This window comes from Macaca nemestrina, chromosome 4, assembly GCF_043159975.1.
Source record: "Macaca nemestrina isolate mMacNem1 chromosome 4, mMacNem.hap1, whole genome shotgun sequence".
Taxonomy (NCBI): domain Eukaryota; kingdom Metazoa; phylum Chordata; class Mammalia; order Primates; family Cercopithecidae; genus Macaca; species Macaca nemestrina.
In genome coordinates, this window is record NC_092128.1 from 107,713,891 (window position 1) to 107,730,952 (window position 17,062).

Sequence of the window (17,062 nt, forward strand, 5' to 3'; positions counted from 1 at the left end):
ACCATTAAACGTACTTGGGCCCAGGGGCTAAGGTCTGTGGTCACGTGACATCAAACTTTCTTATTCAATAAAGGCAGAACATGCATGTTTGGAGCCTAATGGAAGAATGCATTTGGGTATATTTTCTGATCCTGGATTCACCTAATTTTGAAGCCATGCCCCTATGTTCTGAGATGATAATAAAACGACATCATCTCAAACTGTGAAACTCCCTAGTTGCAGGGTACCTCAAAAAAAGACTTTTAATGACACTTTCTGTCCGTCCTATGCTTTAACTGCTGTCCAGTGAGCACTCACCTGGTCCTGGGGGTCCATTTTGGTCATCATCCTGTCTTCCAGGAGGTTAAAGGTGAGCACTTGCAGAACATACAGCTGGTGCGCCATCTCATTGTTGATGGCCCGCTGGGCTCGGATGACATGCTAGGGAGATGGTTCACAAATGAAATTTTTTAAAAAAGAAAGAAAAGGAAACAACAAGAATTAACCCTCAAGTAGGCTCTCACAGTCTTCATTGGGAGGTACAAGGAATGGAGAAGGTAGGCGAGGGCACAGGGAATTTCAGAGCTTTCCTTTACATTTCAGAGCCCAGGAAGGTTCTTGATCTTCAGGTCAGAGTCCAGGAAAAAACCTACTGTAGGCAGGCGTGAGTGGAAGGGGAAAAGCGCTGGAAAAGGACTGGTGACGGCAGCCATATAAGTCAAGAGAAGATGTGCTTGAAATGGGGGTGTCTCCAAGACAACTGTGGATTTCTCCAATGGAAGCATCTGTCACATACAGCAGAAAAACCCATGGTGCATACCCATAGGAAGCAATCTTGCCATTATCTTACCCTAGGACTGTCTGACAGGTAAGCCCACTTCAAAACAGGGAAAAGTTTCACAAGGAACACACAAAAGCAAAATACCCATCAAGTCTTAATCCACTGTGGGAGCTACATAAGGATGTCTACCATCAAAAGCAGACAGCAAAAGCTCGTGAATTACTTTACTCACTGTTAACAATTAAATGAAAGATAAAATGACTCTTCCCCATAGAAACAGAACTGAAAACAGAACAAAGAACGAGTGGCAGGACAGGACGACTGGATAGGTCCACCCCCAATCCCCTCACCCCCACCCAGAAATGGGACAGCTGCCATCAACTGAACATTCAGCATTTGGGACTAACACATAGCCTTTTCAACACAGATTCTGGCCGTACATTAAAAATGCCAAACAACGGATCAATGTGGTGAAACAATCCATCACATCAGTTATTTCAAATGTTAGCCCCAGTCATGCCTTGCTATCTGGAAGACCAATTCTCTTGGCAATCTGTACTTGCTCCTGGGTAGACTGCTGCAAACCAACTTCTAAGTGGCTATTCAGTAAATGACAAAGTTCCCCATTGTAGAGAAAAATGATCTTCCTCCAGGACTAGAGGAAGTCTAGGTCCTTAGAGTGCTGCCTGGGTGCCTCTCAACCTGGCATCCACCTGCAATCCACACCCTAGCTGTTAGTGCCATGCTGAAATAGCCAATTAAAGAAGGGGGGGTGAGAGAAGATTGAGGAATAGAAGAAAGAGGACAGGGAGAAATCAGAGAATACCAAGTCACCGAACCAAAATTATGGGAAGCAGGGAAGCTAGACAACAGGATGGTTAGGAGCAAATCAAACCCCTTATCCTCCAATCTTCAGAATAGCATGTTAACTCATAGCACACACTTAGTATCCAAAGTGTGTGGGTATCTCTTTTCTTAGCAACTCCAAAGTACTGCCTCCAAGTTCTTACAGGAGAGTACCAACCTCGAACTTCAGCCATCAACATCTCATAAAAGAAGAGATGTTGATTTTTGAGACAGGGTGGCCACAGTCATTAATACCACTCATTTCTCAGGGCATTCTAACCCTGAGTGCCACATCAAGGTAATATGAAGACACTGAGCTACACATTGATGCTGTAGCTTCTACATTTATTGAGAGCCAATATAAAGGACAGCAATTATGAATACTTGTGCACTTCCAAAACTACAATTGGACCTAGATGTATTCAGATGCTCTCCCAAGGTTCATTTCAGATTTCAGTTCCAGAGGGAAAAGTTTTATCTTTCCCGAAGAACTGGGGGACCTCTTTTTATCAAACAATGAAAATTACACTCATATGTTTCGTGTCATCCTTGACAGCCAGGAAGTTTAAAATCAAACTAACTTGGTCACAAATTGCAGTCATTACCACTGGCTTTGGGATCTAGAACATTTATTTTCAACATTAATTTTTGATGGCTTACTTGCATTGGTCGGGGAGGGAGGGGGGATAGTGTGTGTGTGCGTGTATAAGCCACTTGTTTTTGGTGTTTTGACATCTGGGACCTTGCTGACCCTGGAGAGACTGCCCCTCCCAGATCTAGCCCATTCCTAGAGCTAATAAATGACTCCTTTCATATGCAAATGAACCAGTCCAGAGCCTTGGCAACCACACCCTACTCCTCTACAAGCTCTGGCTCCTACTCTTAGGACCACTATTCCCCTGCCCTAACCACCCAGGGCCAGGTACCAGACAACCAGAGACAGCCCATAAACTCCACAGCCCACTGAAATTATTCAAACTAGCCAATCCCAAACCTTCTCAGCCAGCTTACCTGGCCTCACTTGTCCCTTCCCTCAAAAACCACAGTAAGGGCTCTTACCCAGATCTCCTTGGGCTTTCCCTGCCTCCCGACTCAGAAGCTTCCCCTGCCCCCACAATCCCCCAGTGGCACGGCATGCCCCCTCCTTCGGGGAACTATAATTAACAAACTTTTCTTTTCAATGCCAGCCACCTCCTGATCTGTTGGCCTCACCATACCCGAATACTGCTAAAACCTGCATTTGAGAACCAAGTGTTTTTAACTGTAAGCTTGCTGAACTGCTCTTTGGAATCACACAAAAAGAAATTCTTCTTTTTCTTTCTTTTCTTTTCCTTTTTTTTTTTTTTTTTTCTTTTTTGTAAGCAGGGCAATCAATCAACCTGCTTCTTTCAAGTAGCTGGTAAGTCAAATAGCGGGTAAGACCTCAGGAAATCGTGCTACTTGGTTTATTTCTAAACATTTACAAGGTGACACCTTAGGGCTTTTTTTCCCACCAATGTTTAAGGTCATTTTGCATTGCAGCGAATGAGTGGCTCCCATCTTCATCTTTCCTTCCTCTCTCTTGCCAGGGGGCCCCAAAACTGATGTTCAACATCTCAGGACTTCTCTTGGTACCTGATATGTTTACAGCTAGCTTTCTCATTAAAAGAGCAAAACCTCATCAGGGTGAATCTTTTAAGCCTGATTTCCCTAACCTGCCCCACTGAGAGAGCTATCCAATCCCTCCTGCCAGAATGCCTTCCCCCTTCCTCTCTCTCCAGGGCAGTTCCAGAAACCCCTCCCTCCGATCCAATGAGGCAATTCCTGTGGGAAAGACTTTATTTATTCCAACTCCAAAAGCTCACTTTTTCCTTCTTTAGAGTTCCTACTGCTTCACCACAGAAGCAAGTCACAGAACAAACCACAGATTGAAGCCAAAAGAAGAGATTAATACATGCACCAGGCCACTCCTCCCCCACAAAGAGGTCACAGCACATAGGTACTCACTGTTAAAATGATGGAACGCAATTGCTTCTGAGCCAAAATATTCGCCATCTCCTGTGAAAGAAAAACACGCCCACACAAAGGCTTAGGTTAGAAAGCTACATTTCGACATGGCCAAAAATGACTTTATCCTGGGGTGTGCTTCGTAACTGTATATCAGCAGTATTTCGTATGAAATAATGAACTCAAACAGGCAGCAGTATTCAAATTATTTTTTTGACTGTTCTATTTAGAATGTAAAAGCCATGTCCAAAAGCAAAGGAAATGTATCTGGCACCTGCAAAATTCTTTTCTTTAGGAACTTCTTCCTTCCAGAAAAAGGTGGGTGCTAAATAAAAATCAGGCACTCCAAACATAGCAATCGTTCTCTATTAGAAAGCCTCATCATCTTTTATTAGACTACGTATGTGCAGAAAGCTTTCATTAGGCAACACATGCCTGTAGCAAGGAGATTCCAGTCTCTTCTAAAAGTCATTTCATCTTAATCTGTGCAAAACCCAAGAGTGAGTAATACATATACCAGGCTACATAAGTGATCTGAGTGGAGTTTAAGTGAAGGGCAAATATCTGGGTGATGCAAAGCTCTAGAGTCTACACTCACTGAGCTCTGCAAGGCCTGATTTCTACAGGTTGTGTTTCATGCCTTAGCATCTCCTGAGTGGCATGGAGGATTCAAGGGTGATTTTATTAAAGGGAATGATGCACAGACTCCTTTTATAAATATTGACAAGTAAAGACTAAGGGAAAATAACATTAAGCACAGTCTTGGAGCACACATTTTAAAGTAAAAATACTGCTCATATTCAGGAAGACACTTGATTGTTGTTTTGTGGTAGGGGGTGTTTTTGGTGTTGCTACTCTTACTGAGTAGAGAAGAAACTAAGCTATGGTTTAAAAACAGAACCATGATTTCTACCAAGGTGAAAACAAATTTGCAGAAAGCAAAGAGAACCAAGAACATGGGGGTGGGGGAGATTTCTGAGGGGGGCATACAAGCAGGGGTAAACAGGAGCAGCATGGGAGAGCAGGGCCCACTTTACGCTGACAAAGGGAACGTGGGTGACTTACAGTCAGAGGACAATCAAGGATGTCAACATTGCTCTCTACATCAACCTAACGGCGTCATCGCCACCACAGAAAGGAAAGCAAGCAGGAGAGAAGAAGGGATGGAAATTCAGAGGACTCTGTTAGAGGTTGACCACTTTATTTGAATGCCCCTGCTGACCCACTGCATTGAAAAGTGCTTAAATACTGTAAGGTGACAAAAAAGCTAGATGGCCCTCAAGTCAAAATCCAATACTAGGTCTTCTTCCACGCTCTTGAAAACAAGAAAGCAGGAGCAATGACGCATTGAGAAACAAGTCAAATGGTAACCCAGAAGGAACCTTCCCTTCCACTAGGCATAGAAAGCAGTGCTTTCTTCCCAGTCTTCATAGAAAGGCCCACTGGTGGTGGTTTTTTTGTTTCTTCTAGGCCAGATGTCAAGTAAAAACCTCAAAGGATCCTATAGCTGTTTTAATTTCTTTCCTTTAAAACATGAAATTATTGCTCATAAATAAAAACAGAAACAAAAATTTCTGTTCCTATGTTTGCCTATCAGTTTATAAAATTTAAAGTTAGAAGGGACAATGCATGTCCAATTTCTACTAAAGAAATCATTGTAATTATCTGTTTACAATGTTTATTGTCTACATAAGCTGTGGGTCCCTCATGAGCAGAAACTTTTTCTTTTTTGTATTCCAAGCCCAAAGAACAATGTCTAACACCTAGAAGACAATAAATGCTTGATAAAATAACAAATAAATATTTTACACTATCCTCCTAAGGAACAGCAGCTTGGTCAAAGAGAAAATAGAAATATTCATACCTCCATTTCTTAGTCTAATAGTAAGGAATTGTTGGAGTAAATGTGAGAATCCATGGGGAATATTTTATAGCATTAAAATTATGTAAAAGTATATAGATAGATACAAATATGAATCCAGGTATACTGACATGGAAAGATGTCCACAAAATATTGTTTAGTTTCAAAGGCAGTTTAGAAAAACTACACTGCATGTAGTATGCTCACATTTGGTGGGAAAAAAAATGATGTATTAGGAGAATTTTTGCACAGAACAAACAGGGAAGTAACACCATGAAAGTCACAAGAGTTGTAAATAATTGCAGTGGTTTTGCCTCTGGGAATATAATTACAGGAATCTTTCAAACTTCTTCCTTTTGAGTTAGTATTTTCTGATTTTTCTACCAAATCTTTTAACTAACAAGTTTTTTAAATAGTGCTTATCCAAAGTATATAAATATTTGTAGAGAAATTTGGAAGGGATCTCAGCAACGTATTTGCCATTGAAATAGTGAACTGAATAATGGTGCAAGTTGTAAACAAAAGGATGCATTTGGCCACCTAACAGCAACCCCCTCCCCGACAAAACTAGCACAGCCCTTCCCTCCATTTGTGCCAGGAAACAGAGAATCTCCTACATCCCGGAGGCATGGGAAAGGAAGGCCTCCACCCCTGGGGGAACCCTAGACCCTCTGGAACCCTTCTCCAGAGGAAGAAGCTTTGCCCTAGGTCCCAGCACAGGCGTCTCTCAGTAAGGCCTACTTCACGGATGCAAAGGAAAAAATAGCACAGGTCCTTCTGACCATGGGGGCATTTTTTTCAGTAACAGCAGAAATAGGGTATAAGTGTTTAAAAGCATTCCAAATTCCAAGAAAAGCCAGATAATGGAGTCCTATGAATGTGTCTGGCCCAAGTCAAAAAAAGAAGATGAAATTTTAAAAAAGTATTTGAGTGAGGTAGAATCAGGCACCCCAAAAAAAGCAATGGTTCTAAGGCTTTAAACAGGTAAAACAAAACAAAACCAACAAAACCAACAAAAACAAAAAATAGTGCTCCTGCAAATCCAGTAAATACATGTTTAGATTACATTTCTATCTAATTGGAGTGAGAAAATGGGCTTGGTGTTATCCAGGCTTCGGGGAGCTGTTTACTTGGCAAACACAGGGGAATTCTGTGAGTGACATCTCTTTGACAGGTGTTGGATGGGATGCTTTGCAGGTAAAAGCAGGGATAAGGTTGGGACTCAAACTCTGATTCTTACCCGCTCAGTAACCTGGTCAAGTTCTTTACTCCCTTTGAGTCTCAATTTCCTTACTTATAAAACAGAAATAATGTGGCTTTCTCTGAATATGAGAATAAAATGAAATAATGTAATATAAAATACTGAGCACTGCCTGGCACATGCCAGACTCTCAATAATATTATCATTGATGGCTGACTTTGGTCAATTTTTCTATTTGCCAAAAATTCAGAACTTTTAATTTTTCAGAACATATGCCAGCAATGCCAACGTCAAATTCAGACCAGCTGAAACTTAGAACATAGAGCCCAGACTAAGGTGTACACGCTCAGCTGTTAATATAAATCCACAGCAACCTACGTGATATTACCAGTTAGCTCAGTCTTCTGCTTCACAGGCCTCTACTGACCTTCAGAAAATAATATCCAACAAATTTTTCTTCATTATGAACCTGAAATCCCTTTTTAGAGCTATCTCGCTACTTACTGATTTTTTTTTTAATTTAAAAATCATGATACTCCCTTTACTTTGATTAATAACACTCTTAATTTCAAGAGTTTATAGTCTATGAAGTCCACATCACCTTTCCATGGGCAAGTCAATTAAATACGTTGTAGCTATTTTTAGAGCTTGATTGAGTCATATAATACTTCATAAATTTCTGCTGAATTATATACAGTAGTTCTTAGTTAGAATCTTTTCTTAAATGGTTTAAGGTTATTAGACTACACTTTGAGGTGGTTTATTACTCTTTGCGGTAGTTTATTAGAATAATATATAGCTAAACTGTTTCCTGTCAGTCTTATGTTGCATAGTTTTCAAAGAAAGACTTGGTTCACAAAATCCAAACCTAATCTTATGTCGACATTCCATTATATTACCATTATCAGCAATGTCCTGAAATTCCCTATTTGTCCATGGTCATGAGAGTCCAATTTAACAAGTGAACAGTAGTGCTTGGTATAAAATAAGATGCCGTATGCATTTTATTCATGTCTAGATTCAGAGATCCAAGTGAAGCGGCCTTTTGAGTGGGCATGAACTTTCATCTCCTCTAATCCATCTTCTTCTTTCACAGATGGAGAAAGGAAAGGAAACTTCCAAGAGTTGAGATCAGAATGCAGCCTTCCTGACCCCACACGCTACACTCAGCTACCATGTGGCTGGGCCAGAAGTCCCTGGTCTGGCCAGCAGAAGGACCCAGTTCCTCCAATGCCCACGTCAAGTTTGTGGATATACACAGTGAGAGCTTCCAGACAACTTCCGGGCTGCTTGGGAGTTATGAGTTCAGTATTTAGACTAAAATATCACAGAGGCAGCCCTATCCATGACTTCACCTCAGATCTGCAAAGCCCCTCCTAAAAATCCAGCCAGGGTAAGAGCGCCCCCACCACAGGCTTGTGGAGGGCAGGCCCCTCCACCTAGTTCCAGCGAACACCAAATCAAACGTCCGGGAAACTATTAATCGACACCACTCCTTGTGCAGACACAGCCCCCCGGGAATGAGTAAGAAATTCTAAATGGAAAACAAACCAGAAGCCGTCATGTTTAGTCACTGAGGTTAAAAATCCTTGGCAATGAAAAAGTAAAATAAAATCCAAAAATTCTTGTCATGGCATTCAGTAGCAGGTTTGCTTTCTAATTTCTTCTAAATGAACTCACTGGCAACTGCCATCAAGACCCTCAGCATAGTTTCTAAGTGGGTGAAAAGAGCTCATATTTCCACCTATTTTTTTTAAGGAAGGAAACTGTGACCAGGGTAACATATTACAGGACACATTGATTGAAAAAACATGAATGGATTTTGAGGTGTGAGCTACATTCTAAGACAAGGCAAAATTCCACTTTTTCACGTCCCCTCTGTAATGCTCCTTTCCTTCGTGAAGAAATAAAGGATCTACAGACAAAGGACACCATCAAAGGAGAGGTTCCATCTATGTACATTAAGGGGTTCCTTCCTCTTTTTTTTTTTAAAAAAGATAGTCTCGCTCTGTCGCCCAAGCTGGAGTGCAGTAGTGTGATGTCAGCTCACTGCAACCTCTGCCTCCCGGGTTCAAGTGATTCTCCTGCCTCAGCCTACCGAGTAGCTGGGATTACCAGTGTGTACTATCATGGCTGTAAAACAGGCCGGCTAACTTTTGTATATTTAGTAGAGATGGGGTTTTACCATATTGACAAAGCTAGTCTCAGCTTCCTGACCTCAAATATCTGCCTACCTTGGCTTTCCAAAGGGCCGGGACTACAGGTGTGAGCCACTGCACCTGGTTTTTTTTTTATACAGAGGAAAGAGATGGCTCCATTTTCCCTGCCACATCCACACACAGAAATAAGTAATCTCACCAAGCAAGGAGCCCCTCTGACATGTGAATGCAGTTATCTCCACCAGGAGCAGCCATCTGCATATTATCCCTCCTGTCCTCTCACCTTCCATCGCCTCCCTCCCTGGGAAAAACGTGGCGCCTCTCAGGGTCTCCCTTTCCTGATCCAGAAAACGAGGACTGCACTTCCCTCACCCTAGTGAGCATCCCATGAAACGACAGAAGGTCGCGGGGACTCCTAACTCCGCTTCCACCCAGCAGCAACGTTTTCACCTTTGTACATCTGGTCTTCCAGGTTGCATTCTATTTCATGAAAAGGCTCTATTGCTGGAACACTCCTAGCATCCCTCATCAGTCAAGGGTTTACCGTCTCTACCCACTTGCCCCTGGATTTGGGAAGGACCCCAGCGGGCCAGCTGTGCAGCAGAACATAGCTGCTGTGGAGAGTCCATATGCGGCCAGGACAGCAGAGTGGCCCAACGAGTCCCCAGATGGAAGGAGAGGGCGTTCTCCGCACACAAAGTTCCTAGCCCTGACATAGCCGTTAGACTAAACAAATGCAACTTACCTGCCTCCTGTCATCAGGAGCCTTCAGGAAAAGTGCATTAATCACTGCAATAGTATAGGTTTGGATTTCTTGATCTGACCTGTAAAGATACAGAACAATTCAGAAAATCAGAACACAAAGTTAGAAGAGACTAGCCCTGGGTCAAACCCTGAAAAGCCTCAAAATCAGCCTCCTCTCCCAAAAACAAGTGAGAGACAAAGGTAGGGCCTAGCAAATGCATTTAGCACTGAGAATGCATTTCAAACATCACAAGGCGGTAAACAACTAGTATTACCAGCTCACAGTACACTGGTCAGTGCAGAATGCCCAGAAATACAGGCAGCCTTCTCTCTTATTCAGATTGAAAGCATAAACCTAGGGGATGTTGTAATTGATGTACTACTAGTAATAGTTGTTTGTATGTATGTATGTATGTATGTATGTATGTATATGTGTGTGTACATATGTGTAATTTTCTGTCTGATACAAGAAATATATCAGGGAGTAGTTTCAGATGTCTCTACATTCTTGGGCTAATTGGGTGGCTCTATTACATATTCTAAAATTCTATTTCCAAATATAAACATTTAAATAACAAAAAGAACGGGTGTTTGTTTATAAATCTCATTTTCACTGGAAAGCAACCAGAAATAATAAATGAAACAAAGCTCTAATGTAAGGCATGTGGTAAACAGTAAATAAGGAGGACTCAAGGCATAAACAAAGAGTGACTTATGAGCTACATTTAGGAATAACTTATCAGGCCAGCGAGACAGAAGTGGAGCTTAGAACCAGGCCAGGATAGGGTGCAAAGCCCAGTTCATCACAGGCTGGCTGAGACCTTGGACAAGTTCATGGGTATCCCCCAAGGCACAGTTACCTCATCTACAACGTGGGGTTAGACACACTTACTTCATGGGATTGCTGTGAAGATAAAATGAGATTATGCATATAAAATCCTTAGCACAGTACTTGGAGAATAATAAACTCTTCACTTTGGTAATGTGCTTTGGGATGAAGATGTGTGCCTTTGAGATTCCCAGAAAAGACACAGTATATAAATTAATGCAGTTCACACTCAAAGGAAATGTGAAACTGGTCTTATTTCTAGAGAAGCTACCTACATTCTCATCATTTTGAAGAATTATGATTCTGAGGTCACAATCACTGAGGCCACCACAATCCTCAGCTTCTGTGACTTAAATTTTAAATGCTGATCATCTTCCCACCTCCAAATGAAAAAAAATATCTAATATAATCTACTTTGGTAGTTTATATTATAAACACAACAGTTAACATTTCAGAGAACCATTCCCACCCTGCACCACCAACCCAAATGGGCCAATCGGGTTTCCTCTTGAGAACTGCGACCTACTGGACCAGGGACAAGAGTTAGTGGGAGTTGGGTCATTGTAGTGCCAATCACAATTCTAGAGAAAAGGCCATCTGCTGAGGACTCCAGGGAAGCTATGGTTTCTCTCCTCCTCAAGGCTTAGCTACTTATGTCATTTCTGGATTCTACAAGGTACCCCAGTATTGTTCCAATAACCTCCTTTCCTGTGTGAGCGAGCTCACAATGTTTATTATCACTTCAACCCAAAATACTTTAATTTCTAAAGTAGCACTGTACAATAGAGTCCTCCTCAGATTGGTATCATCAGAGACAACCTTCCTAGTTACCTAAGGGAGGAAAGAAGGGGAAAAATGCCTCAAAGACTGCAGGCTGCAGAGGCAGCTATCTTACTTCCATTTTATAGCTCAAGCCACTAGAAAAAAAAAAAAAAAAACCTTTATTTTATAAAATACAAAAGAAGCAACTCACTAGAATCACCTTGAGCATAACTAAGAAAGAAGCCTGCCTTTAAAAATTCCTAGCAAAAAGGCATAACATTACATTTCTAATTAACTATGAAAATACTCATTATATCACAGAAAACATTAACTTAGATGGTTTAGGAAAGAGAACTTAAGAGAACAAATCATCCTGTTTTACCTTCTTAAAAGTAAAACTCTGCCAATATCTACCAATATGCATTAAAATTGAGAGCTTACCAAGGGCCAGGTGTGGGGACAGGCAGCGCCAAGAACCAGTCTGGAGTTCAGTGAGGGACAGGGGCCAAGGGAAAGTAACCATGCCATTCCAGTGTGACACATGGTTTGGTTATATGCCAAATTGAGATTTTTTTCTATACATTTAACCAAACGATAAAAACACAAAATGTTTCCCAGTGCATCACCGTGGCCATCTTCCTGAAGCATTTCTCCTCCCCAGAGCATCTCAGCTTGCTTACCCTTGCAGGTGTGGAATGAGCTGGCCGATGGTGATCTCCTGTGCCACTTTCTGGTAGAGGTCATGGCTATTGAGCACCATCGACTCCAAAATGGCCAAGGACCGCTGCAGGATCGAGATGTCTATGGCTGACTTGTTCACAAAACTTGCTATCTGAAAATCCAAGTGGGACACAATTGACTGCTCGTGGTAAGTAGAGCAGAGACGTGGAGAAGGGAACAAATGAAGCAAATCGGGAACTCATTTAAGAAACACCAGGCACTGAGGATGACCTGGAATTACAGCAAATAGCAAGAAAACCATCAATCCAGGGATGATTCATGATATCATCACAAAGCATGATTTATCACATCTCTATAATTCACTGATAAGCAAATTTTTTCAAAAAGACATACTTCCAAAGATTATTCTTTCTGTATTTCCCAGGACTATTCTCCTGAGTTTCATCTTTTGGGGGCAGACAATTTCAACACATATATTGTAAGGATGCCTGTGTTTCTCTGGGACGGTAATTTCAACATATGATAATTGCCATTCCTCTTGCATTCCCAGGCTCCTCCCTCATCCACACAATCCATGGCTTTTATATGCTTATTATGTTCTTGTTGCATTCTTAGGCGACTCGCACAAATCTCACTTGTCAACACAATTCAACTGGCAACTTCTCAGTCACTGGCCACTCTCTTAAATGAAAAACTCGTTACCTCTTTCTTCCAATTTCTGATGGTTAAAATAAGTTCTTTTCATCTCTCCTAAATTTAGCAAACAGGAAATCATTTAAATGAGCAGTACTAAAAGTTAAAATACTAGTTTAAGCTCCAAATTAGATTCTCTAAGGAATTAATCACTAAATCCCCAAACATAATAAATCACATTGTAAGAGGAAAATAAAAAACAGAGGTTAGAATAATGGATCACAGTAATCCAAACACATGGGTACCATAAAGGTCTTATTTTAGAGGCCTCATTAAAAGTTATTACTGTCTGTTGACAACTCACAATAAAAAGCCATTATTATATCAGTATAATGACTGCTTTCTTAAAAGCTAAATAACTTGGTTCCACAAGAAGTAAACACTTGCTGTTTCCCCGTCAACACTAATTTCTCCCTTTCTGCTGCCCCAGAGACCACTCGCCTCATCTCCTCTCCATCCTTGCACATGATAAATGCACAGTGCACCATGGCAATTCCCAGGTACCATCGGAATTGTCCCTAGTCCGCTGATGTCCAGGTGAAAGGAGGGGTGGGATACGCAGATCGCAACACTCTGCCTACCCCAGCTACATCTGGATCTCAGAGGTGGAAAATGAATAATGTGAAGAAGTGCGGTGACATTATGATTTTACATTCTGAAAAGCTATTATTTTAAAATACAAACTTCAGGAAGAGTATGGAAATTTTAAGGTTCTCAAAAGACTGCTTCAGCTCTTTTCATGGCTAATAAACTTCTCCAACATGTTTACTATCCTTGGCAAGCCCTTGACTTACTCCTCACAGTCTGCTCCAATCCACCAAATCTATCATACTAAGGCCACCCTTCTTTCCCTAGGGCCATCTTTCTCTGACAAAAATCCAATTACTATTACACTGTGTTTAGGGTTTAATGCTTAATTTAGACATCTTCTAAACAGAGAATAAATTCTCTGACTCCTCCCTTACCCCACCAAACCATTTTTCATGCTCTCGGCATAATTCTTGGCACTGGTATTAGGAAACTGAAGAACTCATAAAGAAATTCATTGACAATACTTCAGATTTTCTTGCAACTAATTTTCTCCTCATTCCCGGCTCCCCTGCTTGTCTCTATTTATTAAATTTGGATGTGCCTTAAGGCTGCATGGAGGCTTCTGCCTGAGAAGCTGTTGCTGATATTGTCAAGCACCCTCCACCTCCATCTTCATGCACTCTTTTCATTCAGCCAATATTTACTCATCAATAATTGATCCATTTCAGTAACATGCATTGCTTGTGTGCTATACAATAGGCTTGCCCTGTCCCACAGAGCTGGAAATACAAAGATGAAAAGAACAAACAAATTTCAAGGACCTTACAGTCTTCTATGGACAGATAAAAAGGCATTTATCATGAAGTACACTGAGGGCCTATTCTTGGCATCCAAAAGGATGCCACCATTTGGATATTTCAAAAAAGCAAAAAATTAAATGGAGGGAATATCAACCTCATTGTCTTCGTACTCCTCTCTTCCCAATTATCACTCTTTTCTAAGAATCCATAATCATTAGTGATTCATATTTCCAGCTCCCTATTTTACATCTCTGGGATACATCTGACATGTCTCCGTTTTGATACATAGTATATACATAACACTGGCCCAGTGGTCTAACTCATTGCTGGGTTACTAAAACACAGTCTTCTGCATGTTCTTTTATGTTCAAGTTTTCCATCAAATGGAAATTTACCCCCTGAATTATTCCCCTACTTCCATAAATATCCTTTTTACAGTATTTCCTTTCTTGAAATATTCAATCAGAACTCTCCGTGTTTTCTTCTTTTTATTTATTTACTCATTTTTTTTTTTTTTTGAGATAGAATCTTGCTCTGTTGCCTAGGCTGGAGTGCAGTGGTGTGATCTCAGTTCACTGCAACCTCCACCTCTCCAGTTCAAGCAATTCTCCCACCTCAGCCTCTTGAGTAGCTGGGATTACAGGTGTGCACCACCACACCAAGTTAATTTTTGTATTTTTAGTAGAGACGGCGTTTCACCAGACTGGCCAGGCTGATCTCGAACTCCTGACCTCAAGTGATCCACCTGCCTCGGCCTCCCAAAGTGCTGGGATTACAGGTGTGAGCCATGGCACCCAGCCTACTCTCAAGTGTTTTCTGATAGGAAGTACACCTTCTCATAATGGGTTTTAAAGTTCTCTACGAATCATTAACTCTTCCTTGCTCCCAGTGGGCTTGCTCAATGGTGGCAAAAATAATCTGCTGTCTTTGCTTTAATTTAGGCATATTTATATCCCACATACTTATTCCATTTCCATTAGTTATTTCTACATATTTTTCTCCTAAGAAATGAATCCCTTACTTTCATGAAAGTATTCTTTAAAATTCATTTTTCTAGTAATTCATTTCTTCCTTGACATAAAGAACCTAACCATTTCAGCAATCCTAAAGCATGTTACGTAATGAGCATTTTGTGTAACACACCTGGAGCACTCAATGCATTAGAGTCCTATGTACAAGTCTGAAGTACATGCTAATAGTTTTCTGAAACTTAACTTCTTTCTTTTGTCTTATTTGTCACTGGTTTTAGCTAGGTATTCAAATGACCTAATATTTTAACTGAATGAGTATTAATAACCAAGGCATCAGAGCTGATCCAAGTGAAAGTAATAACTATCGTCCTCCAGGGAACTTGAGACCAACTCCTTATAACTGAATGTATAAATCAGTTAATGGACAAATGTCTGTATGTCCAGTTTGAAAACTACAGATCTTCGTATAGCTAGAGGTTATTCATGTCTATTTAAATTTTCATTTCCTTTATCCCACAGAAGAGTAATAATGATTCCCTCTGCCTTTCAATTTATCCCAACTCCATCACTGCACTTCTGGGTGACACAAGTGAGCCAACCCAAGCCAGCCACAGTCCAGCTTCTCAAAAGTAGGCCCGTATCATAAGGAAGTAGTAAGTAAGAGGAGCCAGCAGTAATTTTATATACACTAGCTCCTTGTACTGCTCATTCAAACCTTAGCTAAATAAAAGAGAAATATTTATGTAACTTTTAAGAAGCTAAGGGGTATTACAGTGCATGAATCAACAATCCAATAAATACTTCTTAGAATCACTTAGAATGAGATCTTAAAATTCTCCTGTTATCAAAAACTAAAAGAACCATAGAAGGCTGACACAGTGGCTCACGCCTGTAATCCCAGCACTTTGGGAGGCTGAGGCGGGTAGATCACGAGGTCAGAGGATCGAGACCATCCTGGCTAACATGGTGAAACCCCGTTTCTACTAAAAATACAAAAAAATAGCCAAGCGTGGTGGCGGGCGCCTGTAGTCCCAGCTACTCGGGAGGCTGAGGCAGGAGAATGGCGTGAACCCAGGAGGTAGAGGTTGCAGTGAGCCGAGATCGCGTCACTGCACTCCAGCCTGGGTGACAGAGTGAGACTCTGTCTCAAAAGCAAAACAAAAAAAAACAACCATGGGGAACATGAAGCTCCACTCCTGTATTTAAAATTATCTAAGTAGAGGCCTGTAAATCTCTCAAATTTTTAAGAGGCAAAAATTACCAGGTCTTTAAACCAATATGGTGGGATGTTTGTCCAGGTGCTGAAAACATTTGTGGGGTGAGCCAGGTTCTCCTGCACACCTAAGGTTTTCTGGAGCATTTATGTGAAACCTTCCTTCCAAAAGAAGGCACTGATATTATAATTGGCTAGGGAAAAACCAACTCATAACATATAAAGTTTTTTTTTCTTTTCTTTCTACTCCGTGTTTTCTTACTTTGTCCCTAAGTAGCCGAGTCTTTAAAAAGCAACAACATTATTGGTATCAAGGAATTCCAAGTTTCAGAGTTGTTTATGAAATGATGCTATTTATTGCAGCCAAAATTTGTAAACCAGAATCTAGATTCACATATAACAAAACAGATAAAGTAATAGAGAAGGAGACAGAAGCTGGCAGGGAAAAAAAATATTTCTCCAAAGTGGTATGAATTTGGCATTAATAGGAAGCCAACTCTAGACCACAGAGATAGGCATCTTTTGTCAGCCCATTTCCTAGTCGATTTTTGTTGAGATAAAGCTCCATTTAAAAGACAGTTGCCTACATACAATTCGTGGGTTGTCAAAGTGCTGAATTTGGTCCAGCTAATGAATAAAAAAGTTAACCTTACAGAAAAGTAAGTAATTTTTTGATGACTATTTTTCAGATTCATGTAACACATCTCTAAGTAGCAATGCAAAGAAAATATGACTGGGAATGAGGACACGAAATAGATTAAATGTGTTGCTTTTTAAAAATACTTACTTTTTTATTGAAACCACCGAGACTGTCAGTCTTTACTTTCTTACATTTAATATGATTTTTGAATTAATTTCAATGAATGAAAAATATTTTCTTAAGTTGTGAGAAAACTAAATGACTGTCATTCTCTCTGGCCACTGCTCACAAGAAACACAGTTTTCTAATTCCTTTCCACTCATAACCGAAATTTTACTTAAAATATATTTAAATATGGTACCACTGTTTTCCCTTCTCTTCTTCA

General features: G+C 40.6%; 1 protein-coding gene across 9 annotated transcripts in view; it reads right to left on the bottom strand.

The window, feature by feature from the left end:
- Positions 1–17,062, bottom strand: part of LOC105497780 (engulfment and cell motility 1) — a 574,187-nt gene that overhangs the window by 343,654 nt on the left and 213,471 nt on the right. For 6 of the 9 annotated variants that reach the window (XM_011769131.3, XM_011769141.3, XM_011769133.3 and 3 more), the window contains 5 exons: positions 11,829–11,980; positions 9,559–9,637; positions 4,658–4,702; positions 3,593–3,643; positions 298–420 (listed from right to left, as the gene is read on the bottom strand). In XM_011769131.3, the coding sequence (XP_011767433.1) occupies positions 298–420; positions 3,593–3,643; positions 4,658–4,702; positions 9,559–9,637; positions 11,829–11,980 (450 nt within the window). The remainder of the gene's footprint in view (positions 1–297; positions 421–3,592; positions 3,644–4,657; positions 4,703–9,558; positions 9,638–11,828; positions 11,981–17,062) is intronic. The other 3 variants (XM_011769137.3, XM_011769139.3, XM_011769140.3) reach the window with 1 other exon arrangement.